General features: G+C 34.8%; 2 protein-coding genes across 2 annotated transcripts; one reads left to right on the forward strand and one right to left on the reverse strand.

Annotated features, from left to right (window-relative positions):
• Positions 1 to 8,991: 8,991 nt before the first annotated feature.
• LOC110101918 (histone H4) lies at positions 8,992 to 9,596 on the reverse strand. The gene has a single exon (XM_020830022.2). The coding sequence runs from the start codon at positions 9,533 to 9,535 to the stop codon at positions 9,224 to 9,226; it is 312 nt and encodes a 103-aa protein (XP_020685681.1). The 5' UTR covers positions 9,536 to 9,596; the 3' UTR covers positions 8,992 to 9,223.
• A 5,390-nt stretch (positions 9,597 to 14,986) lies between these two features.
• LOC110101916 (probable cellulose synthase A catalytic subunit 1 [UDP-forming]) lies at positions 14,987 to 25,542 on the forward strand. The gene is given in 16 exon segments (XM_020830019.2): positions 14,987 to 15,339; positions 16,637 to 16,832; positions 16,923 to 17,116; positions 17,729 to 17,843; positions 17,937 to 18,123; positions 19,380 to 19,555; positions 19,558 to 19,616; positions 19,618 to 19,646; positions 20,258 to 20,603; positions 20,688 to 20,825; positions 20,910 to 21,035; positions 21,949 to 22,161; positions 22,239 to 22,503; positions 23,580 to 23,776; positions 23,859 to 24,209; positions 24,500 to 25,542. Coding segments are annotated over 16 exon segments (3,261 nt in total). The 5' UTR covers positions 14,987 to 15,258; the 3' UTR covers positions 25,088 to 25,542.
• Positions 25,543 to 26,212: the final 670 nt, after the last annotated feature.

Raw genomic sequence — 26,212 nt, forward strand, 5'->3', positions numbered from 1 at the left:
GAGCCAAATCTTTTTTTAACATAGAAAATGACAGAATCGTGATTTCCGAGCAAAGCTCTTTAGGGTATCTTTTTTAAAGAATCACGCGCGAATCAAAATAAGAATGGATACCTGTATATACTATATACACATATATTAACCGTAACAAATGGCCTTAAATTTAATAATTTAATTTTTAAAATCTTATTAAACTTTCCAAACAAACATGAAAGGTACATCCGAAGAGATTTTTTTTAGTATATTTTTTTTTTGGGAAAATTTGGGGCTTAAGCCCTTCTATTAAAATCAAAATCAAAGATTACAACAAAACTTTATCAATTACAAGTAAGACCAGTATACCCCCAAAAAGAAAAGGAAGTAACAAATTATAAAAGGCGGAAAATAGGACTCATAATACATGACTACACCATTGATCAAATAACATCAAAAAAACATCCAAACGAATGCTAGGTATAAAACCCAGCAACAGCAGCAGGAGCACCGGTTGCCACAAGGAAACAAACCACCAAAAACCAAGGACCCTCACAGTGTCCCCAACATCCATGATCAAATCGAAATCGGTCAGCATAGCACGCCCTGGTTGCCCAAAGACCATCCGAGGAGGTGCTTGGTGTAGTCCATAGCTCATCATCGTCCAAGCCGCCAAAAATAACCCAAAAATGATCTCTAACACAAAAATTGATTGCTGCCAAAACAAAGAACCAAAAAAGAACCCAGTCCTCAACCACACGAAGCAGCAGAGAAACCAAAACATCAAAAACATGTCCAGATAATTTTCGACAGGTGGCACAAACAAGATGTTCCAGTTATCCCAAGAAAGCCAGAATTTCTCCAAATTTTCCTTCCAGGCCATCATGATTCTTCCAGTTTTTAACCTTGACACAAACCGCTACACAAATATCATCACATACTTGATTAATGCTCTTTCTCACGTCAGAAAATCTCCTCTGATTTCTTTCTCTCCAAAGGAAATAAACCATAGCTGCAATAACAAGAGAAGCAATCTTTTTCTCTAACACAGCTAAAATAGCATCGTTCCACATAAAATCATACACATGATAAAGGTTAGGTCTTAAATAGAAGGCATTAGTAGCCGGCAGAAGCTTAGTGAGAACTCCAAAAGAAAAGTCACACCCAAAAAATAAGTGCGAGTGAGTTTCAGCATGACACGAACAGAAATTGCACAAAGGATTAACCTGGAGCCCTCTCCTAATCAATGAATCAGCACACTTAAGTTTCCCAAGAATCGCCATCCAGGCATAACAAGCAAAACGAATGGCGTGTTTTTTATGCCAAGCATACTTATACCAATCCACATTGTCTAAGGAAGAGTAGAAACGGGAAGAGAAAAACTTAGAAGTAGGCTTAGAAGGTCCAACCCACATCAAGTTATCAGTATCTAGAATCGGAATGCCCAAAATTCTGGAACGAATATTAATAGGCCAAGATCTGGGAAGACTCCATCTCCCATTCATAATCACGTCCTTCACACAGCAACCCATACCAGATGGGATACAAAAACTATTACCCAGCGGCTCACCATAGAACCAAGAGTCCCAAAACAAAGAGAAATTGCAATCAGTGCCCACCTTGAAGCTAACCAAATCCTTAAAACCAACAGCCTTGCAGCATATATATTTCCAAAATTTAGAAGCCGAAGAAGGAAGAGGCTTCCAGGGAGATTCATAATTATTCTATAATTGTTAGTCACATGGCGTTGCATGCAACTACAACGAGCTAGAGAGATCTAGTCTATTAAGCCAAAGATCATCAATACAGTGGAGCCTACTGGAGCTATGTAAAGCATAAAGTATTCAAACGGCTAAGAAAATATTTGGACGGCTTTAGATTTTGACTTCATCAATTTCCCTTTGCTGCATTCGCTTTAATGGAGGAGTAGAAAAGGTTGAGGATTGCATTCTTGAAGTCGGCAGCCAGTTAAAAAAAAAAACTAACATTTTGTTTTGGGTAGATTTCTTACAACTTTCTAAAGTCATTTTTTTAGTAAGAAAATTTTATGCTAAAATGTTTGAGGCAATTTTTTATTACAATTTTTTTTAAAAGAATCTGTACTAAAAAATAGTTTTAGAAAACAGCAAAAAAGTTATCTCAAACAAAGAGACAACTTTCTTATTATTTTCTAAAACAGTTTTCTAACACAAAAACAACATCAAGCCTTTGTCCCACTACATTGTGGCATAATTTTCAATTTTTTTAATTGATTTATAAAGCAGTAAGAAAGTTGTCCCAATCGAAGCCTACGTGCTTCTAAAAGCAGCTTAATTTTTGTATTAAAAAGTTGCTTTAAGAAGCATTGAGAAAGTCGTCCCAAACGAAGCCTAAGTCTTTGTTTGAGACTGTTTTCTTACTATTTTATATTTTAGACAACAACTATAATTTTTATTTTGCCACTTTTTTTCTATTTAATAAATTTTTATGCTAGGAAATTATTTTCTACTCCAACTTTCAAAAAAGCTATTTTTTCTGCAACAACTTTATAATTAACTTTATAAAAATTTTTAGCCAGTACAAACAGATCCTATGTGAAACAAATAAGATAGTACAACTTGCTTGTATAATGTTTCAGCTTTAAAAAAATAAAAAAAAATAAAAAAAAAATGTTTCAGCTTTCTTTAAAGTTGAAAAAGGATCAATTCAGTTTTTATTTTTTTCTTTTGAATAAATTATCAACATTCAAATTCTCTAAAATATGAAAGCTAGTCATTAATTAAAATTGTAGTTTCTGATATGTGAACTGTTGCAGTAGCTGTTCATTACTTTGCTGCAGGCTGTGATAAGCAAATTATTCTGAATTTTCCTTTTCTGAAAAGCGGAAAGAATGAAAGCCTTCTCATGCCTCTATTGAGGAATAATTATTATGTCCGGACAAAAAATCGTGGCTCTCTGCTTAATCCAAGAGGACCAGTTGTCCTGTAACCTTCCTAAATTATCATTGGCATCTTTCAGAGCAGTATTCAAGCCATGATCAAGAGGATTACATTGAATTTCATTAAGGAGATGAAGCTGGGTCTTTTTAGCCTCAAGGATAGCCTTGGAAAGAAAGGAAGAAGAAGACCAATTCTTCTTTTTAATCTCCATTTTGACTTTCCTTAAACAGTTGTATAAGGCAAAGATAGGGCTGGCAGTGTAAGGTTTGTCAAAAGCATTAATTAAAATCTCCCAAAAACCATCCTGATTAAGCCAAAACTTTTTAAACATGAATCTGGTGAACTTCGTATCATCATGTTTAGATATCAAAATAAGAGGAGAGTGATCAGAACCATTGGGAGGGTCAATTTTATAGTAAGCAGTGGGAAAGTAATCCATGAAAACTGAATTTACCAAGACCCTATCAAGCTTGATGTGGATAGGAAGATCCACCCTTTGATTATACCAAGTAAATAAAAGACCAACCGAAGCTAGGTCTTGTAAGCCACAGTCAAAAATACAGTTATTCAACTCATCCAGTCTCCCCTGAAACAGAGGAGCACCACCAACCTTTTCAGATTCAAATCTACAGCAATTGAAGTCGCCCATAATAACCCAAGGAAGGTTAATACTGTGAGAAAGCATCAGGAGATTGTCCCAAAGCTCTTTCCTGTCTTCAGGTAGATTGGCAGCATATATAACAGTTAAGGCAATTGGAGGAGAAGAACCCGCAGAGAGTATACCATGAATGATTTGAGAGGAGTAGAAAGAAGGAGAAAATGTCACCTGCGTCGGGTCCCATTTAATCCAGATTCTACCCGGGGAAGAATGACTGAAATTGTCACAACATTGCTCATTCTCAAAGAGAGAATGCGAATGCACAAACCACGGATCAGAAGCCCAATTAGGATGAATTTTGGCTTCCAAAACAGCAATAAGCTTAAGACTATGAGTTTTAATAAGGTCTTTACACATACCAACCTTAAGAGGGTTATTGAACCCCCTCACGTTCCAGGAGGCAAAATTCGGCAAGGACATGAGTTAACGAGAGTTTTTTGCCTTCCTGGCAGTGGACTTGGTTTTGGATTTTTTTGGCGGGGATTTGTCTTTCTTCTTAGAGGAAGATTTAGAAGATGAACTAGCTGACTGTTGATTATTGGATTCAGTTTTTGAGGCGCTAGAAGGATCCTCAACCTCAATATTTTCATCCACTTTCACATCCACCGGGTTTGAATTATCCATCAGAAGAGAAGCAAAACTATTAGCAAGCACCACTTGGGAAGGTAGAAGACTTTTTGTAGAGGATGGAGGTTTAGGGGGAGAAGTATCAATGTTAGGAAGATTTAGATTAGGGATATCTAAATCAATCTGAGAAGAATTGGGATCTAGAGTCGAATCCCGCTGGGCATTTTGCGGCACTATAGCAGAAGGAGATGGGGTTTCGGAGGTAATAATGGTAGAGGGAGGATTCTGAATCGGATTGTTTACAAGAGATGAGTTTCTGGAGGGAGGAAGTGGCGGTTTGGAGGTTCCAGTAGGCCTTGGAGTTGGTTTTCTGCTCTTGCTTCTCCCACGAATCACGCGCGGAGGAAGCGTCAGTTTTGGGTTGGGATTAGAGGAACAGAGAGCAAACGGGTGAAACAGAGAGCCGCATCCCTCACAAGGACTGGGCTTCCAGTCATACACGACTTGAAGGTTCAAATCTTCTCCATCCATATCAAGCGGAATAATTTCTGGTAGAGGCGAATTTTTGCTGATTTGAACACAAACTCTAGCGAATGTCAATCTAGTTCTTCTAGCACTGAGGCTATCAACAGAAATGGGAATACCAATGTAGCTAGCAATTTTAGATATACCAGAAGGTGTCCATAAAGCAAGGGGTAGATCCAAAATCTTAATCCAAATGGGGATAAGAGCAGATTCATCCCTTTTTGGCTTAAATTTTGGATTCCATTTCTGCAAAACGAAGGGTTTACCGAGAAGGAACCACGGACCGCCCGAGAAAACCATCTCCATATCTTCCGCAGAAGTGAATTTGAGGAGGAAGAAGCCATCCGCCATAGAAAGAAGAGAGAAGGAGCCTTTCAGCATCCAAGTTTTGTTCATCGTAGCAAGAAGTCTCTCGTAATAAGGACGCTGTCCTAACGAGTAACCGATGAGGGAGTGTGTCCATATGGTAGCTCCTTCCGAAAAATCTGCTGCCTTGAAAGAGAGCTTTTGGGTCGGAGAGACAAAGGACATCGGGAAATCAAAGTTGTTAACTGAGGGGTTGGCCAGATTATCAGCATAAGAGTGGGGAAGGGGCTTTGGAGCTGCACCCAGGACAGACTTACCCGGTAGAGGGGGGAAATTCGCTGCGTCCAACTCCATGGAGAGATGGAGGCGAAGCAACGGCCGAGGCGGTCGGGGAGGAGAGGTAGGAAAAACAAAATCGCCAAACAAGCAAACCCTAGCGGAGCGAGACTATCCACATTCGGAAATTTTTTTTTTTTAGTATATTTTTAAAAAGTCAATTTATAAAAAGAAATTTGTTTAGTACATAAATATGCTGATGAATTGCGTTTAAAAAAAAATTAAAAAATGAGCAAAATCGGATCATAGAAATTTGGTTTCTTATGAAAGGAGATGACAAAATTTCGGTTCAAAAAAAATTGTCTCGTCGAGCCGTTCAATTTGACTATAAGCATGCCCAGTTTGGAAACCGTTTAGTAATCCAAATTATGATTTGAACCTTCCAAATTGCTTCGAGTCTTTGATTCAGACTCATTTGTACTAGGATATAGTTGAATTTGGTGTCATTGGGTTCATATTTTTGAGACATTTAGTTCGACTATAAATTTGTTGAAATCAAAGTTAAGATAATCTCTGATTTAATTTTTGAATATTCCAACTTGATTTTATCCTGGCATGAAACTCGAGGGAAAATTACGTTGGAAATTTCAAAAATTAAATCGGTGACCATCTGAACTCCGATTTCAACAAATTTATAGTCGAATCGAACGTCTCAAAAATACGAACCCAGCGACACCAAATTCATTCGAGCTCAAATGAGTCCAAATCAAAGACCCTAAGCACATTTCGAAGGTTCAAACCATAATTTGGATTACTAAACAGTTTCCAAACACGACATGCTCGTCGAATCGAGCAGCTAGACGAGATAAAACAAACGAGCCAAAAATTGCCGAATTCTGATATCATCAAGATAAGCTCAAATTTCTTATTATATATTTATTAATAAGTTATTAAAATTTATATTTATTTATTTTTTAGATTAAGAAAACAGTTAATCTCTTTATAGAAAACATTTTTAAAACAATATATCATTTATAAAAAAATTATTAAAAATGAATCTAAAATAAATAAATTTTAACAGTATGCTTAAATATTTATTCTCGATATTTGTATTAACAGTATGCTTAAATAAAATATCTATTGTGAAAAATATTATTTCAAAACATAAACAAGTTATTGAAGTTTATGTAAAACATTGTTTTAACACTTTAATCATACTAGAATACTATTTTTTAGAGTATAGAATATTTTTTATTCAATAAAAATTGCACATTCCAAAATATGTGTTGGAAAAGTTTTAAAAAATATTCAAAATATTAATATCTTAGTCTTTATAATATATAAAATATTACGTGATGAATGTTTTACTAATGCAAAGTTATAATCATTTTCAATAACAAAAATACAAATTTAATAGAGAAATTCAAAAAAAAAAATTGTATTTTTGAAAACTAAAATAGATATAATGTGACCTACATCAATCTAGACTAGGGGTGCAACCGAGTCAAGCCGACTCGCGAGCCGGCTCGAACTCGACTCGGTAACGAGCTCGACGAGTCAGGCTTATCGAGCTCGCGAGTCGAGCTCGACCACGAGTTCGAGCTCGAGTTCGAACATGTATCGGACTCGGCTCGTCGGCTCGACGAGCTGCTCGACAGCAGTGCACGCGGAAATCCAATTCTCATGAGCGGGAAATCCAATTCTGGCAAGCGGAAATCCAATTCTGGCGAGCGGGAAATCCAAATCTTAGAGCACGCATGGATCTAGACGGCGGACGAGCTCGATACGACGTCGTCGGACGCGACTAGAGCTCGGAACGACGATGGCTTTACTCAGGACAACGATGGTTCATGGATGAGCTCGGGATGATGGATCTTGGTGGCAGAGCTCGTCGAATCTCGACTTGGTGGCAGAGCTCGTCGGATCTCGTCGTGGCAGAGCTCAGGCGACGGATCATGACGGCGGAGCTCAGGAAGATTACGGACAAGCTCTTGATGACGGTTCTTGACGCCGGATGGGACTTTGAGTTCGGGACGACGACTCTCTGCTCGACGAAGGACGAGCTTTGGATGCCAATGGACCTCGGGATGACAGATGCGACGAAGAGTGACGGAACTCGGGACGACGGAAGAGATGACGGGCTCGACAGTGGAGCTCGACGAGCCGCTCGACTTGAATTCGAGTCGAGCTCGAGCTCGGGTTTTGATAGTCGAGCTCGACTCGAACACCCCCTAGCTCGAGCTCGACTCGACTCGTTTGCACCCCTAATCTAGACAGCTTACCCAACTTGGATGACAACTAAAAATGATCTAAAGAGGCTCAAAAAAGAGTTTCTCTCTCTAGAAAGCCTCCAAATCCCTCTCTCTCTCCCTCTCTCTCTCTCTTTTTACGCGTCTATATGATGTGCTAGGAATGAATGAAAAAGTGGTTTTAAAATATATTTTACGTACAAGAGAAGATCTAAAAAGGATGAATACATCAAAAAGGAACAAATAGCTGTTCGCAAAAATAAACCCAATCAGGGAGTGTGAGAATAAACCACCGGGCTCAGGAATTGCAACTCTCTCAACCTGGTTGCAAAAGAACAATAGCCATAGCAATACTGTCGTCCAAAGGGGAAAAAAGTAATTATATCATCTTTGCCCAACAACCGCATAAATGTTGACTGTATAACGAACAAGACAACAATAATAAATCGAGAGGAAGCCAAGACGCCTATCAACAGAAAAACCAGCACAGAAAAATCGAACATAACAACATCGGACATATGAATCACCCTTTATAGCAAATCCAGCAGCAAATAACCATTTTTCCATTTCATAACCTTAGTGAAAACAACAGCCTTTATCTTGAGAGCCAAGATAGTAGAAGAAACATAAATCATGCCAAACCTCCTATCATTCCGTTTCTCTCCAAATATGATATACCTAGCAATAAATAATGAGGTAGTAAAAAATCCTTCTTCTTACCTTACATCTCATCAATAAACTCAATAAATAATGAGGTAGCGAAATTACGAAGACTTGGCCGACTTTTTTGACTTGTCCTGCACAGTCTCTATCAGTTCTTCAAATATTTCAAAATTTCCACACTTGAGTGGCGAAAACGTAAATAAAACAAATTGAAAACCGCAGGAGAAGGACGCGCCCTCAATAATTGAAGGAATTTGAGAATTAGAGAATAGTATAAAAGCTTTCTTGGCCATCAAGAAAAAATAACCTTTTTCCAATATTATTAAAATTCATTTTCTCATCTGCTGCAACTTTTAAGTATGCATTTCTACTAAGAAAGCAAATCTAAATTCGTTGAAATAAACGAGCTTATGATTTCAGAGAACTCATAGTCGAGCTGAAAGTCTGGAAGAGACGAATACATCGACGCCACAAATGATCTAATCTGTCTTTAAATAAGCTTCAATTAAGCACGTGAAACATATTTAAATTTTTCTTGAGAGGCCAAACAAATGCTTATGGTGAAATCGAGCGGCTTGATTAGACGAATCTAATGAGCTCAAGATAATTTGATTTTGTTGTGATTAAAGATTTGATAAATAATCTAATATCAATGCAATCAATATGAATCATAAAATATAATTTTACAAATTCTAAATAATTACATTGAACTTTGTAAGTGTCATTACTTTTGTAATTTTATATAAACAATTCAATTAAATTTATATATAATTTTAAAGTATATAACAATATGACAAATTACGTATATGCAAATTACAAAATTATATATATTTACCAATAATTTTTTTTTTTTTTAAGCTAATCAAGTAAAGTGTACTGCATTAATAATTCGAATATGCGAGACAGTGTTTTTTTTTTTTTTTCAATTCCCTTCAGTGGCTAGCATTACACTAAACAGTCACAGTGAAACCCCAAAAACACAAACAGAGCACTATTCCATTGCAAAAGACGATAAGATTCGACATATCGCAAACATAACGATAGACATATTACAAACCCCAAGAACCGAGCGGATTCAGAATCCGCATAAGCTAACCACCAAAACCATAGAGGGTGCGACCCTGACGCTTGAGAGCATACACAACATCCATAGCAGTGACGGTCTTCCGGCGAGCGTGTTCGGTGTAGGTCACCGCATCGCGGATGACGTTCTCAAGAAAGATCTTAAGGACGCCTCGCGTCTCCTCATAGATCAGGCCACTGATTCGCTTGACGCCGCCGCGGCGAGCAAGGCGGCGAATCGCCGGCTTAGTAATACCCTGGATATTGTCTCGGAGAACCTTGCGGTGGCGCTTCGCTCCCCCCTTTCCCAAGCCCTTGCCGCCCTTTCCTCGGCCCGACATTGTTTCTAGCTTCGAAGATCGGATATCTTTTTCGCTTTTTCTGATTGATTAGTGTGAGGGTGATGGGTTGATATATTTACCAATAATTGAATATATAGATTACAAAGTTTTTATATATCTAAAGATATTTGAATATAAAAATTATAAATTTTAAGAAAAAAAATTAAAATTAATATTTCTTACTCGAAACTCGAAAGGGAAAACTTAATTTATATTTCTTAACTCAAACATAATAAATATAAAAATAATTATTCAGGTATATATTTAAATATTTTTAAGAAATGTCATTCTCATAATTCCATCAAAATCTTAATTACAAAGCAACCTTTACAAATCAAAGTATTTCAAACTTCAATTAAGAAAATTCTAATCTCCGTCAAAATCATTATTACAAAAAGACTTTGACTTGTCAAAGTCATTCTATTCAAAAATTAGATTAATTAGAAACATTGAAATATTTCAATATCAATAACTTTTTTCTATTTATTAAGATATTTTGATTATAATAATAATTTTCAAAAATAAATATTATGACAAGTAGGGGGGTGAACGTACCATTATCAATTTGACCTAATTTACTAGTTTATTATTTTTAAAATGATTTATTTATTAAAAGTTAATTTGAATTTTCATTCTTTTTTATTAACAATTTCATCTCCATTGATCTTTTAAGGGGCCGCTTAGTTGGATAAAAAAAATATAGTAAAATAAAATATTGGGTACAAAAAAATAGTTATTTAAAATTATTAAAATGAGTGTAAAATAAATTATTTAAAATTATTAAAATGAGTGTAAAATAAATATGGTTGACTATCTTTTTTTTTTTTATTTAAAGTAACATAATTACAACGTAAAACCTGATGAGAGTGATAGCCAACGATTTGCGAGCAACAGGTGGTGGCCAATGGTTTGCGAGCAAGGGGTTATTGCCAGTGGTGGCAATCGCCGGCAACAGACGATGCCCGGTGGCATGGCAAATGATGGGTGATGGTTGTTTATGGCAGCAACCAAAGTCCTAATTTTATTTTACATACTTGATCAACCTTTCAAAAGGATGTGTATTGGAAATTCTAAGAGAACACCAGTAAAGCTGTCATTTTAAGAAAGATTGTTGCAACTTGCAAGCAAGGTTTTAAAAATCTAATCAAACAAGCTAGTCGAACTGGTTCAACCTTGAATTGGTCTAAAGGCTGATTCGGTTTAGCCTGAAAATCAATTTTGTATCAAGCCGAGATGAATCGATCAGAGCTATCGATCCAACCAGCAAACCAAAGAATCAATTCCCTTGAACTAGCCATTTCAATTTCTAAATTATTTAAATTATTTAATAAATTAATTTACTACATTAAAAATATAGATTAAGTAATATTTTTAAATTTAACAAATAATTTAAATTTAAAATGCTTAATTTTTAAATTATATTTTCCTACTACACAATTCACATGGGTCCATCAATCCACGTGAGTTCTTATCGTAAAGTGTAAACATTATCCAGAAGTTCTCTAAGTGATATGAGACTAAATAAATTGAAGTTATTACTTCTTAAGTTTACAATATACAAAATTTATTTTAAAATTGAATTTGTAAATAAACTTTTTATGATGTAAGAATCATTTTTTTAATTAATAATATTAAATAAATTATATATTTTATTTATTATTTATATACTATACAAATATTTATTAATTTATTTATAAACTATAAATGATCTAATCTTAATAATTTATAAATATAAACATATAAATTATATATAAACATATTATCTAAAATTTTGTTATTAAAATTAAATATTTAATGTGTTTAATTTTAAAATTATATAATATATTATTAATGCTTGAAATTTATTTATTTTTAATCAAAAAGTTTTATGATTACATGATTATTCTACCATTTAAATAATTTCGATATTTATCAGTTCATCCCGTTCAATCCCAAATCGACCACAGTTGAACCATTTATTAGTGCACTTTTTATTATGTTGGGCTTTTTAATTTATGAAGATGGGCCGGGCTTTCTGAAATTGACACCCCTAAGTCATACCAAGTTACTTTTAAATATGCATACCAATTATTAGATATAGGGGTGGAGTCATAATTTTTTTAATAAAATGTATGATCAAAATTAGCATAGACGAAGTGAAAGAATCTCACAGTTACCATGTACGAGGATTTGCTACACTTTTTTATATTTTTTTGTATAGATTCAGTGGCGGAGCCAGAAAAATTTCGTAGAGGGGGCATAATTTTTTTTTAATCTTCTATTGGTATTGATACATAAGATTGTGAGGCATTCTTAAAATATTTTTCCATAATCTTTGTGCAAAGTCAAACCACCTAAAACATTTAGAACTCATTTGAAGCATTAAGTCAATTATGATATTAAAAAAAAAAAATTCTTCTAAATATTTTGATGAATAAATTGTCCAGCATAATGATTATAAGCAAAGTAAACAGGATGATTCCTAACATTCATATTGATATGTTACATAAATAATTATGATGGTAATAGAGCATTATAATGTTGATAAAATTGAATTCATGTGTCCTTTGGACTCTATCTAATGAGACAAATATTTTATAGAAGATTCAAACCTTCAAGCACGAACACAAATATTTGAAGCATATTGATATGCAACCACTCCAGAAAATAGAAAACACAAGGAAACACATTAACACAACTATAGGAAACAGCCAAACAGGGATAGATCCAGGGGCGAAACCCCTTTATGGCTAGGGGGGGCAATTGCCCCCCTCCCCCTCAAAAATTTTTTTTATTATTATACTCTTATTTAGATTTTTTTGTCTTTATTACAAGCACTTTAAGGGAATTCCCCCCCTAAAAATGTTAAAATACTATGATTTTTAGGGAATTGCCCCCAATGTAATTAAATACATTGTGTAGATGTATTATTGTTAGGGAATGATGAACCAAATACAAAGAGAAATAGTAAATCAAAATTTGTTCCGGGGGCAAAACCCTCGCAGCTAGAACCCCGCCAGGGGGCGCTGCCCCCTTGGACCCTCGACATATATGCAAACAATTACTTATACGTTTGCCCGCCCTGAAAATTATAGTTGGTTCCGCCCCTGGATAGATCACAGCCCAAATATGACAAACAATTTTTTTTAACCTCCACATAATACACACAGAAAAAAAATAAAAAACTTATACATAAAAATTGAAAAGAAAACGATGAAACAAATGGTGATAGCAGGACTGATGCTGGAAGTAAAAAACATCCAAGTCAATTTTAAGAAGTAAAAAACATCTAAATCAATGTAATGCCGGATCTTACCTTCAAAGACGGACTGCTCACAGGCCACGGTGACACTGTCGGATGACTCGGATCGAAGAAGGGCGGAGGGAACGAGATGCCATAAGCTGTAGGAAGAAACAACGAGTACAAGAAGCCGACAAAGATGCGCCATTTCAAAAAGCACCTATCCGAAAGGTCTCAGCCTGAATGCACTAGCGGATGTCGAATGATGAAGCAACAAGACGAGAGCTGCGCAGCGCGAGAGCAGAGCGACTATTAGAGCGAGCAAATGTTGAACCAGCCAAAATCACGAACTGTAAGCGAGTATATACGTTTTTTTTTTTTTCGCGGAGGGGGCCCATTTTAGCCATCACCCATCATTTGTTGGTGATCTCCTCCAAAATCCCACCCTAAGCTCCATTATAGCCATCACCCATCATCATTTCCAACAAGCCCTCCCTCATGTGATTCCAACAAACCCAACAAACTTCATCCCAGCATCACATATCACTGATGCCATTAATCTCCTTCACAATTTCGTCCTAGCAAGTTCTATCATGAAAGCGAGGTACCAATATTCTTTGCCATGTTTTTCTATTTTTTATTTATTTTTGTTTTCACTTGTTTCAACCAAATATTAAAAGTGATTAAAAAAATTCCAAATACCCTTCATTTCAACCAAATCCCTTAATGTTTGATAAAAATACTGATTAGGAGAAAGTGATTTTATTGTGGACATATGTTTTAGAAAGTACAGAGGCATTTATACATAAAAGTGATTATAAATATTTCTTTTTTATAATGCATGATGTGAATGATGGAAGTCAATGTTATAATAAACTATAAATGAGTTGCATGTTACCTCAAAAAATTATAAAACAACATTTAAGCATTTCATTATAAAAAATATTACAATGTATAGAGTTCTAACAAGAAATGTTTTTAAAGATGCAATCAAATATTTTTTAATGATATCATTCTTTATGAGAATTCTTTTATGATTATGACATTAGTTATATATCACATTAGATATTATGTGCGGACGTAAAACTCTGGAGGACAATCAAAACACGTCACGTTACTCAATACAAAGTTGTGTATTGGCCCAATACATAACTACGAGTTACACTCTGGTTGACCTTTATACGCCGTTCGATATCCGCATGTAATAACTTCTCCGGTTGATAAGTATGGTACTTAATTGTTTTATGAATCCTATATTTCTTTTTGTTGAAAATCATATATTGAATGTGTATATGTATTATTTATATATTTCAACTGGGCTTATTTTATTTCTTAAATTATGGATGCTTTATCGAGCAATTTTAAAAGGTCTATATTATTTCAATGCCTAATGTGCACGAAATTATATAATCTATGACTTATTAGATTCATCTCTTTAAAATCTTCATTCAACTATCACACAAAATTTACAGGATGTTTGACGAATATAATAATTTTAGAAGTTTCTAATTATACTTCTAAGTGCTTGGTCTAGACTTATTTAGGACAGTTTTTTTATTGCTTTGTAAAGCTGTTTTTTAATACAAAAACTCTTAAAAGTTGGGGGGAGCAACGGCAACCACAGATGATAGATCCAACGGCCAATATGAAACAGAAATCCACCGACAGCTCTGATAAAGACTGGAAAATCCTTTGAAACTAATTTTCTTATTTTCTTATATTTTGGCTATCACAGCTGGCGTTTGGTAACCAATTATTGAGGCGTATAAAAATAAGATAAATAATTCCTTGAATATTTTGCATGGAAAGGTCCCAAACTTGATTATTTACATATTGGACCTCGTAGTTTCATTTGTGATAATACTTGTAAATGTAAAATTGAGCTTGATTTGTATTTGTTGTAATTACTTTAATAGCATTAAGAATTTATATATTTATAAAATTAGCATCACCAATTAAAAAATTTATCCATAATATAAATTTTTTCTGTTTTGTCTCAACCATATTAAAAAAGCAAAAATGGTGTATTTTATTTTAAAATAATTAATATTAATGATATTTTAATATGATATAGAAATTTAAATATTATATAAATAAACATTAAATTTAAATATTAGATATATATACATAAAATTTATTTGATTTATGTGTAAATCGCTAAATCCTCTTATTTATAAGTTTAGTGGTTTTTTTTTTGGTGGTAAAATGTCATTTAAATAATACCTGGATAGTGTTAGTAGGTTAAGCCACAGACCACCGGAGGAGGGAGATAATCAGATAAAGAAGGGGAAGAGAGAATACATGGGAGGTAGATACAGAGGGAAGTGAGAGAAGAAAAGAGGGATCTTTGATGAAGCGGAACGAGAGAGAAAGGAGCAATCTTTCGCGCTTCAGGGAATAAGTAGAAGTGAAGAAAGATCTCATTTTTCTATCGTAAAGCAAATGTTTTTGTAAAGATCTCTGTGTAGTCGAAGAAAGAGAAGATTTTTTGAGATCAGAAGCCATGGAGGCCAATGCGGGCATGGTGGCTGGGTCTCTCAAGAGGAACGAGTTTGTGATGATTCGCCGCGAAGGAGAATCTGGGGTGCGTTTCCTTGTTTGAATTAGTTCTTTTTGTTTATAGAAAACAAATTTTCTAATTTCATTTTATTACAGTATCGTTTTTTTATTTTTGTTGTTCTGCGGCGTTTGAATTTGTAGTTGGACTGAATGCTAAATTGGGAGTAAAATTTGTCAGATCCATAGTGGATCTTGCATTATTTGGATTTATGTCTTTGTTCAGTTAGGTTTCTGCAATGGCTACTGTTCCTGTTTGCAGACTTTAATTGAATTCGAAGTACTAATCTTGTTTTTGAGTTGGTGGAATTAATCTTATAACTTCTTGTTGATACTGTTCTTTAAAAATTTCAATGAATTTGCTCAGGATCTGATGAATCCTTGCACTAATTACTGGCTACAATGTTTAGTTAGTATTTCTTTTGAATTTCAGAGTTTTTATAGCAGATCCGGGCCTATTTGTGACAATGTTGCTTGCCTTTCGCTTGATCTAGAAAACTTGACAGATTTTAAAATTTCAGCTCGATTCAGGGTCAAACTTTGTGTTTGTGTGCTTTGAAAGTTTTGTAAAGCTCTTGATATATTACCTGTTGGTGAAAATCAATTTCAAATGTTGTGTTGTTCTTGGAGGGATAAGATTAATGCATTGTTGTTCATCCTGCGTCATTGTGTGAGTTTTTTCCATTAATGTACAATTGGATTCCCTTTCCTGATATATTGCACTCTATGATTCTTGAATTCCTTAAATCTTCTTGTTTATTTATTGTCAATTGCGCGGTTTGTTTCCATCATTAAGGTATTAGTTAATTGTTTTATTTCTTACATGGAACTATTAGGTTCAATATTATTCAGCTAGCAGTTTGGTATTGTCTTTGATCTCTAAAGAGGAGGAGGGCAATCCTTACCCCAACCCTCCACCCCCAACATTTAAAAAAAAAAATTTAAACACTTATATGTTGAATTGCTGAATTCATGTACAAAAAACCTGTATCCGCAGATCTAAAATTTTTCTTTCTTGTCTTCAATGAGCAACTAGTATAGAATTCAGATCTTTCAATTATCACAAGGGTGACTTTTTAATCATGCTTTTGTCCTACAGAAGAACCAAGGTTTATATTTGCAGAAGTCTATTGACTACAAGATTTCCATTTATTTGTACCATTTTTTAGGAGGACCTAAAGAACAGATGCAATTTTTTTTTTAGCTTTATGCTCTATCTCCTCTTTACCAACTGTTATGCTTTTATTTAATTTGATTTCATAAGTTTCTTCCCTGGTAATATATTTGTATGTTTCTTTTTGACCTTTTGCCTTGTGGTAATGCAGCCAAAACCTTTGAAAAACCTAAACGGGCAAATATGTCAGATCTGTGGGGACACTATTGGCCTTACTGAAAAGGGTGATGTTTTTGTTGCTTGTAATGAATGCGCTTTCCCAGTCTGCCGACCTTGTTACGAGTATGAAAGAAAGGAAGGGAACAAGTGCTGCCCCCAGTGCAAGACTAGATACAAGAGGCATATAGGTGAGCTTGCTTGCTACTATCATTTGGTTGGTTTTATCATTTTAGAATGGCGCTATGTATTGGTTTCGTAAATTCACTTTCATGAATCAGGAAGTCCTCGAGTTGAGGGTGATGATGACGAGGATGATGTTGATGATCTTGATAATGAGTTTAATCACCCAAAAGTAATCAATAAGGCAGCAAATCCTTGGTCATCAGGAGGCAGGGAAGAAGTTGTTGAATTGTCTTCATCATCTAGGCATGAGCCTTATCACCGTATATTACGGCTGACTAGCGGACAACAGGTAAGTTGTACGAAAAACTATCCAAGTTCAACCTTGTAGTTGAACCCTATTGAAAGTGTATTTTGATTATTATTATCATTGAACTTCAATATTTTTTTGCATTTTTTAAAGCTTCTGTTAATTTCTTTAAGAGAATTTATTTTAAAGGAAGTATTTGCAAGTGGTTGAAAGTGAGTTCCAAAAGTGAATTTCATTGATGTTTGTTTATTTTGCATGAACTCACTTCTTAATGACTCAGTTCCAACATTTATTTTGGATGTAGTAAGCTTCACTTTTACTCATCATCCCTTTTAATTTTATATTATTTCTTTATTTTAATGAATATACTTAATATTATTTCTGTTAAATGAAGATGAATTTCAAGGCATTGCAAGTGGAACTCACTACTCACCTTTATGATAGTGAGTTCTAAAAATAAGAACTCAATTTCATCCACTTTCTACCAAACAAACTGTATACTTTTGTCTAAATCTCAACTCCAATAATTTCCAAATATTCACTTCAAAGCAAAGTGTCCCCAATCAAAAATGGTTCTCTATTTTTGGTTTCCATTGATCTCACTTTTTCTATCAGTATCTTTATCCATTCTCACCACAATTCTATTTTTCTTAGGTTTCTGGTGAGATGACAGATGCCACACCTGATAATCTGTCTATTCGGAGTCAATCTGGTCCATTGGGATCCCATGAGAAGCGTGGTCCTACTTATCTTGATCCTAGCTTGCCAGGTAACTTTATAGCTGTCACCATTGTTAAATTCTTTGCATGCTAAGCTTACAAAAATCCTCCCTTGGGCTTGATTCTATTGTAATGTGATTCAGTTCCTGTAAGGATCGTGGACCCATCGAAGGATTTGAATTCTTATGGACTGGGAAGTGTTGACTGGAAGGAAAGAGTTGAAGGTTGGAAACTTAAACAGGATAAAAATATAATGCATGTGCCCAGCAAATACGTTGATGGCAAAGGAGACATGGAAGGAACTGGTTCAAACGGTGAAGATCTTCAAATGTATGAAGAAAGCTTGCCTTATTTTCCTTGCTTTAAAAATTGCCATTTATCAAATCTTTCTATTTATTTTCTTTGTGCTCATGTGGTTTCTTTTAATTAGAAACATGCAACATAAAATGAGGTATTTATTTTTACGAATTTTATATGTGAAAATAAAAACATCACATTTAAGGGGCTTGATTGTGTTTGCTAAGTCTAAAATCAATATTTATGTTCAACCAATAAATAGAATCTAGTAAATTTACTATTTTTTAACATGTTTTTGATAGGAAACACTTGAAGGTTTCAAGTAAATCCTATCAATTTCAGAAAATCAGTGAGAAACTATTCAAAACTCCAATAGAAAACGAAAAAAAAAACTATAATTTTATTGCAAGAATCAAATAGATCGGAAGAAAACAACAAGATACAAGTGATCCTCTATTCAAGAGGAGGATCGATCTCTCCCAATCTCTAGACGAATCTAGAGCCCAAAACCTAAACCTAAGAGATCCCAAAAGCAGCCAAATTCAAGATGCCCTAACCCTAGGAAAACAAGATATTTAATGCATACAATTCATAAGGAAATCTCTAAACAATCTCTACATTCAAATTTCCATCTTAACTCCCTAAAAAATACTTCCAAATTGGCTCTCGTGGATCTTGCAGCTCGTGAGGCTAGAGCAGGAGGCGGAGAAGTTCCGCCTCATTCATGCCTGGGCCGGTCCCGCATTGACCGGCTGGACCGGTCTAACAGTTTTCTATCTTTAACCAACTAGATGAGCCTTTAGTGTTTCTTGCTCTCAAGTTGGAATGTGGAACAATAGCTTATGAAATTTAACTAATTTATGAACTCTTTGGAGGCAATTTATGTACAAATTTCGAAATCAGCACTTTTATGCGAAAAGTGTTCTTAAGAAATGTTTCATCACTTGTGGAATCATGCGACTGCAACTTCCTTACTATTGCTTTTTTTGTTTGAGCAAAATTTATTGGAACAATATAATTTTGATTTGATGCTCCAAAAATAAGATTGATATACAAAATTAATGTTGAAGAATTTAGTTGATAAAATTAATCTTGAAATATTTGATAGGAAAATTAATTATTCAACATTCAACTAGAATGAATGAACAATGATGATCATCTACCAACCCCAAATATTAGTGATAAGGCTAATGAAGATGACGATTACGAAAAATTTTCTTTTAATGTTGTATTTTCATGTGATCAACATAGTATTTGTGTTATTCTTCACTCTCTTGGACCTTCCGCAGGGTTGATGATGCTCGACAGCCTCTAAGCCGCGTGGTTCCTATTGCATCCAACCAGCTTAACCTTTACAGATTAGTGATCATTTGCCGGCTTATCATCTTGTGCTTCTTCTTCCAGTATCGTGTAACTCATCCGGTGCCCAATGCTTACCCATTGTGGCTGACATCGGTAATTTGCGAGTTTTGGTTTGCTGTGTCATGGCTGCTGGATCAATTCCCAAAATGGTATCCAATCAATCGCGAAACATATCTCGACAGACTTTCATTAAGGTATCTAATAATTTTTATTTTTTCTTCTTGCCTATTTATTAAAAAAAGCTTGAGGGCTGTTTGGTTCAATGTTATGCATATAGTAGTGTCATCTGGATAACAATGTTATTTATGTAACAATGCTATCTATCAAACACAATGGATTTGGTTCAATACTATCTTATTTAAACAATGTAATCTTATCTAGAAAGGGACATTGTGATTAAGACTATACTTTTAACAAATAAATTGATATATATATATATATACATATATATAGACTTATTTGGCTGACATGTACAACAGCAACAACATCAAGCCTTTGTCCCACTACATGGGATTAGCTACATGAATCCTTTTTCTCCATTGTGTCACGTTAAAAGTCAAATTCTCATTTAAATCTAATAAAGAAATATCATTTCTAATATTTTCTAACTACCTCTATCTTTCTTAACATAAGTCAAATCTAATACCTCTGCTTTCCTAACTGGGTCATTAGAAATTGCTATTTATACATGTTAATGGCCCTAACAACAGATATTTTTTAATAATATAATATTACATGGTCGTGTGAGTGAACCAGACAGTCCCTTGTTTTAAGCCATGCTAAAGAGATGATTTTCATATTTCAGATATGATAGGGAAGGAGAACCTTCACAGTTGGTTCCCATTGATGTTTTCGTCAGTACTGTGGATCCACTTAAAGAACCCCCTCTTATAACAGCAAACACCGTGCTTTCTATTCTTGCTGTGGACTACCCTGTTGACAAGGTTTCATGCTACGTATCAGATGATGGTTCTGCAATGTTGACATTTGAAGCACTTTCAGAGACCGCAGAATTTGCTAAAAAGTGGGTGCCCTTTTGCAAAAAACACAACATCGAACCACGAGCTCCAGAATTTTACTTCTCACAGAAGATAGATTACTTGAAAGACAAAATTCAGCCTTCATTTGTGAAAGAGAGGAGAGCAATGAAGGTGTGTATGCTATTAATTTTTTGAGCTAAATTAATTTAATCTTGAAGTTTTCAAATATATTTAATTTTTAAATTCACATTTCAGAGGGAATATGAAGAGTTCAAAGTGCGTATAAATGCTCTTGTAGCCAAAGCACAAAAAACCCCAGAAGAAGGTTGGACTATGCAAGATGGAACTCCTTGGCCTGGAAACAATCCAAGAGATCACCCTGGCATGATCCAGGTACCATTCTTAATTATTTCTTTTTTTGTTTTTGTTTTCACATACTCTTGACTTATTATGTTATGCTTTATCTTTGATAAACAGGTCTTTTTGGGGCACAGTGGTGGACTTGATGTAGATGGTAATGAGCTACCACGACTCGTGTATGTTTCTCGTGAGAAGAGACCAGGCTTCCAACATCACAAAAAAGCTGGTGCTATGAATGCGCTGGTACGTAGACTTTCTAATTTATACTTTATTCGTAAATATGCATATTATAATTATAGTTTTTGTTTATATAAATTATTTAAAATGGGGATTTATGTTCATACTAATTCTTTCGTTTTACACATCTAACACCTAAAGTATGATATTTGTCTCTATAACACCCAAATCTTTAAATCACATAAAAAATATCACTAATATCAACTTTTTTAAAAGTAAAATACACATTTTTATGCATATGTTTTGATGTGATTGAGATACTGAAATAGTATATAAGCAAATATCAAAGTTTAGGCATTATATTTTATAAATACATAATAATTATGTGGTATGTAAACCCCCTTATTTATAAATTCTTTCATTTCCCTTATCTTTTGATTTCAAATGTATGAAAAAATACACTTGTTTCAAATATATCTTTTAAATCACATAAAAATGCTACTTATGTCAACTTTTTAAAAGCGGAATAAACTTTTTTATGCAAGCATTTTGATGTGATTGAGAAACGTTTTATAGAAGTAACTATCAAAGTTTAGGTATTAGATATGTAAATACATAAAAATTACGTGGTGTATATATATATATCCCCTTATTAATAAATTCTTTCTTTTTCCTCATGTTTAGATTTCAAATGTATGAAAAAACACATGTTTTAAACTTGAAAAGTATAGCACACATATTTTATTTATAATACTAACATATTTTTTTAAAATACTCCTTTACATGACTCATCATACCTTTCAAAAAATAGCTTTTTAATATATAATTTATATTAAGTATCTCATATTTTTAATTCTGAATTCTAAATTAAAATCCGTACAATGCACGTATGCTTTTTTTTTTTTTTATACTTGAGCTATATTTACAAGTTTACAAGCTTATGTTCTCTCATGAATGCCGATTTTGCGTTGCTGAACAGATTCGAGTATCTGCTGTTCTAACAAACGGTGCATATCTTCTTAACGTTGACTGTGACCATTACTTCAACAACAGCAAAGCTCTTCGAGAAGCGATGTGTTTCATGATGGATCCAGCATTTGGAAAGAAGACATGTTATGTTCAATTCCCACAGAGGTTTGATGGCATTGATATACATGATAGATATGCCAATCGCAATATTGTATTTTTTGATGTAAGAAACAAATTATCTGCTTATTCATTGCCTAGATAAACTAAATATATTTACTAACGGTTTCCCATAACCTGTAGATCAACTTGAAAGGTTTAGATGGCATCCAGGGACCTGTATATGTGGGAACAGGTTGCTGTTTTAATAGGCAAGCCTTGTATGGATATGATCCTGTGTTGACCGAGGCGGACTTGGAACCTAATATAATCATTAAGAGCTGCTGTGGTTCAAGAAAGAAAGGAAATGGTATGAATAAGAGCTATATTGATAAAAAAAGGGCTTTTAAGAGGACTGAATCTACTGTTCCCATATTTAATACAGAAGACATTGAAGAAGGTGTTGAAGGTAAGCACTTGCATCATGGTTTTATTGATGCTAATAGAATTTAGTTGATTTCTGTGAATGATGTTACTTTTGCAAGTGGTCTGGTAAAATTCCCTTTTGGTGCTTGAGGCGTTAGCCGAGGAGGGTCTGGAAGGGACTTTGCTTGGTTTCGAGGAATTGAATCAAAATTAGTTTTCACCCGCTTATCTTCTTGAGGAAAAAATTGAGTATAAAAATATATTTTTTGCTTTCGTATTTTTGGTTGATTAGATATTGAGTTTTTATTTCTTATGAAGAGGGGACTTTTGAGTTACGCTGATACAACAACAATATCAAGCCTTCGTCCCACTTCGTGGGGTCGGCTACATGAATCCTTTTTCTCCATTGTATCTTGTTAAAAGTCAAATTCTTGTTTAAATCTAATAAAGAAAGATCATTTATAATATTTCTAACCAAGTCTTTTTAGGTCTACCTCTACCTTTCTTAACATAAGTCAAATCTAATACCTCTACTTTCCTAACTGGGTCATCGAAAGGCCTCCGTTTTACGTGACCAAACCATCTAAGACGAATCTCTCTAATCTCGAGTTACACTGATAAGTGATATATTATTCTTCTAAAATGGTTGGGAATTGCCAATGAAAAAATGCATTTGCTCTCATCTCTTTGGTAAATCCAATTACTTCTTCATTACTTTGGAACCTTATACCTAATAAAAAATTATGAATGAATATGGTTGTTGCTAAACATTCACACCAACAGTGAAGAATAAGGTAACTTGGGGTTTTCAATGGCTTTGTATATCAATGTCGTTTATTTAGTAGAATAAATATTCTTATAGTGGAGCTCTTTAGACAGAATCGTGTTTGATGGACCACTTGTATAATTTTCATGTTTTTTGTGGACATGCTTTCGAATAGGGAAATTTTGATTTTATCATTCCATGTTTGTTGAACTAAGAATTGTGATGAATATGTTAAAAAAATCCCATCCCCTTCCCCACATTTGTTGGATTTAACTAGTTCCTAGAATTCTGCCGTTCTGGGATTTGATGGTTTTTTCATATTTGGCTTCATTATCATCTGATCAACTATGTAGGATATGAAGAGGAGAGGTCATTGTTGATGTCCCAGAAGAGATTGGAGAAGCGATTTGGTCAATCACCAATTTTTATTGCATCCACTTTCATGGAGCAGGGAGGCATTCCAGCTTCTACAAATCCATCATCACTGCTTCAGGAGGCCATTCATGTTATTAGCTGTGGTTATGAGGATAAAACTGAATGGGGAAAAGAGGTTAGTTGAATAAGTTTTTAAATAACATAACATGAAAAAGCATTCGAATATAGCTTTAATGAGTTTGTAAATTTATTGCCAGATTGGCTGGATCTATGGTTCGGTTACCGAAGACATTTTAACCGGATTCAAAATGCATGCTCGCGGGTGGATATCGATCTATTGCATGCCACCGCGTCCAGCATTCAAAGGTTCTGCTCCAATCAATCTTTCCGACCGTCTTAACCAAGTGCTTCGATGGGCCTTGGGATCAATTGAGATATTGCTTAGCAGGCATTGTCCCATTTGGTATGGTTATAGGGGGAGATTGAAGCTTCTGGAAAGGATAGCATATATCAACACCATAGTTTATCCTATCACATCAATTCCACTAATCGCCTATTGTGTGCTACCAGCCATATGCCTTCTAACTGGCAAATTTATCATCCCTGAGGTTGGTAATAAACAACAGGCCCCAAGAAACTCATTTATATTTCAGCTTTGGATGATTGCAAACTTATGGATTAATGCCTTGAACATTATTGTAGGATGGAATTAGCCTAGTTTTTTCCAATCACCTCGTTATCATAATCATCATGAACCTTGTCCTAACAATTTGGGTTCAGCTTTTTGAATTCTCATTTTCCATTCCTACTTGCTCATTCTTGTTGACTGTTGAATGCTGCTTTTGTTCAATTATGATTACAAAACCGTTGATTTTTGAATCTGCGTTGAAATGAACAGATAAGCAACTATGCTGGCATGTGGTTCATTCTCCTCTTTGTCTCTATCTTTGCGACTGGAATTCTGGAGTTGAAGTGGAGTGGTGTGGGGATCGAGGACTGGTGGAGGAATGAGCAATTCTGGGTGATCGGCGGCACCTCTGCTCATCTTTTTGCTGTATTCCAAGGGCTTCTTAAGGTACTTGCTGGCATAGATACAAACTTTACTGTCACATCCAAAGCATCGGACGAAGATGGTGAGTTTTTTGAGCTCTATGTTTTCAAATGGACAAGCCTTCTTATCCCTCCAACCACGGTCCTTGTTATAAACATGGTGGGGATTGTTGCCGGGGTTTCCTATGCCATCAACAGTGGATATCAGTCTTGGGGGCCTCTCTTTGGAAAGCTGTTCTTCTCATTTTGGGTCATTGTTCATCTCTATCCTTTTCTCAAGGGTCTACTCGGTCGACAGAACAGAACACCCACGATAGTCATTGTCTGGTCGATCCTACTTGCATCCATCTTTTCACTGTTGTGGGTGCGTATCGATCCCTTCACTTCCCCGGCGCAGAAGGCTGCAGCTGCTGGACAGTGTGGCATCAATTGCTGATTCTTTGCTTCAATGTTGACATCTGTGTAAAGATAGTTTTCAATCTGCTATTCCTCGACACACCGGGTAGATGCCACAGAGGAAAAAAACTGAACTTTTGTGATTGATAAAGAAGAACCAAGCTGGAGGAAGATAAGTTAAGCCAGTTTATAGTCGTGTTTCTTTTCCGTCTTGTTAAAGGTTTGGCAATGGTGGAACAAAGTTTGCATTTGATATGTGCTCCATTTATTTGTATGTTGTGCAGTTTTTGATGCCCTTACCATCTGCATATACATTCTACTAAAATTGTAGCTCTATTGTTTATGTTATGAACAAGTTTGCAGAACATTATAGTATAGGTTTTTTCACATTATTCTCTGAATTATAACTACCTGTGAAATTGTTTCACATGAACATAGGATTTCTTTATGATTAATTTATCTGCATTTCTGTATGAGAAATGCCACATTTCACAATATGAGTTTGTTAACCTTTTTGATATAAGTGTTTTAAAATTAAAATAAGCTGATTAATTTTAATTATTCAGTTAACTAAAATAAATTAACTAAATATCTGTTTTGCCTTATCCTCTTTCTTTATTATCTTGTCAAAGGGCTATTTGGTATTTTCCTATTTAATGCTATTGCGGACAGCGGTTTGAGAGAAGGAATAGAAGAAGGATTTCGTCTCTTTTTCTGATTTTGGGTCTTTTGAGAGCGAGAGCCATCCGAAGGAAAGGGTTAGGGTTTGAGTCGGCTTGGCTTCTTGAGTGAAGAGGAGGAAGAGAGAGTTATAGAAATCAGTGGATTTCTGTGTGTGTGTGAAGAAGGTGAATCTTTCTTGTCTCTCTAACTTCTTAACTTCTTCTTCTTCTCTGAGAAAGACAATCGTAAGGGATTATCGATTGGAAGCAAGTTTCATACCGTAAGACTTGTTCCTTTTGCAATGCTTAGCTATATGCTTATATGCAGGTAATATCTTTCCTATTTAGATTAGGAAGTTTGATACATTGAAGTGTTGGTTTTCGGTTTTGGGTGTTCTCTGTTCTCTGGCTTTATTCCGGTTCCTTGCTATTTGATGCGGACATCCAACTGTCCAAGCCTATTCGAGGAGGAGCTGAAGATCGACGGTCGTGATCGTCCTATA

This window comes from Dendrobium catenatum, unplaced genomic scaffold (genome assembly GCF_001605985.2).
Source record: "Dendrobium catenatum unplaced genomic scaffold, ASM160598v2 fragScaff_scaffold_974, whole genome shotgun sequence".
Taxonomy (NCBI): domain Eukaryota; kingdom Viridiplantae; phylum Streptophyta; class Magnoliopsida; order Asparagales; family Orchidaceae; genus Dendrobium; species Dendrobium catenatum.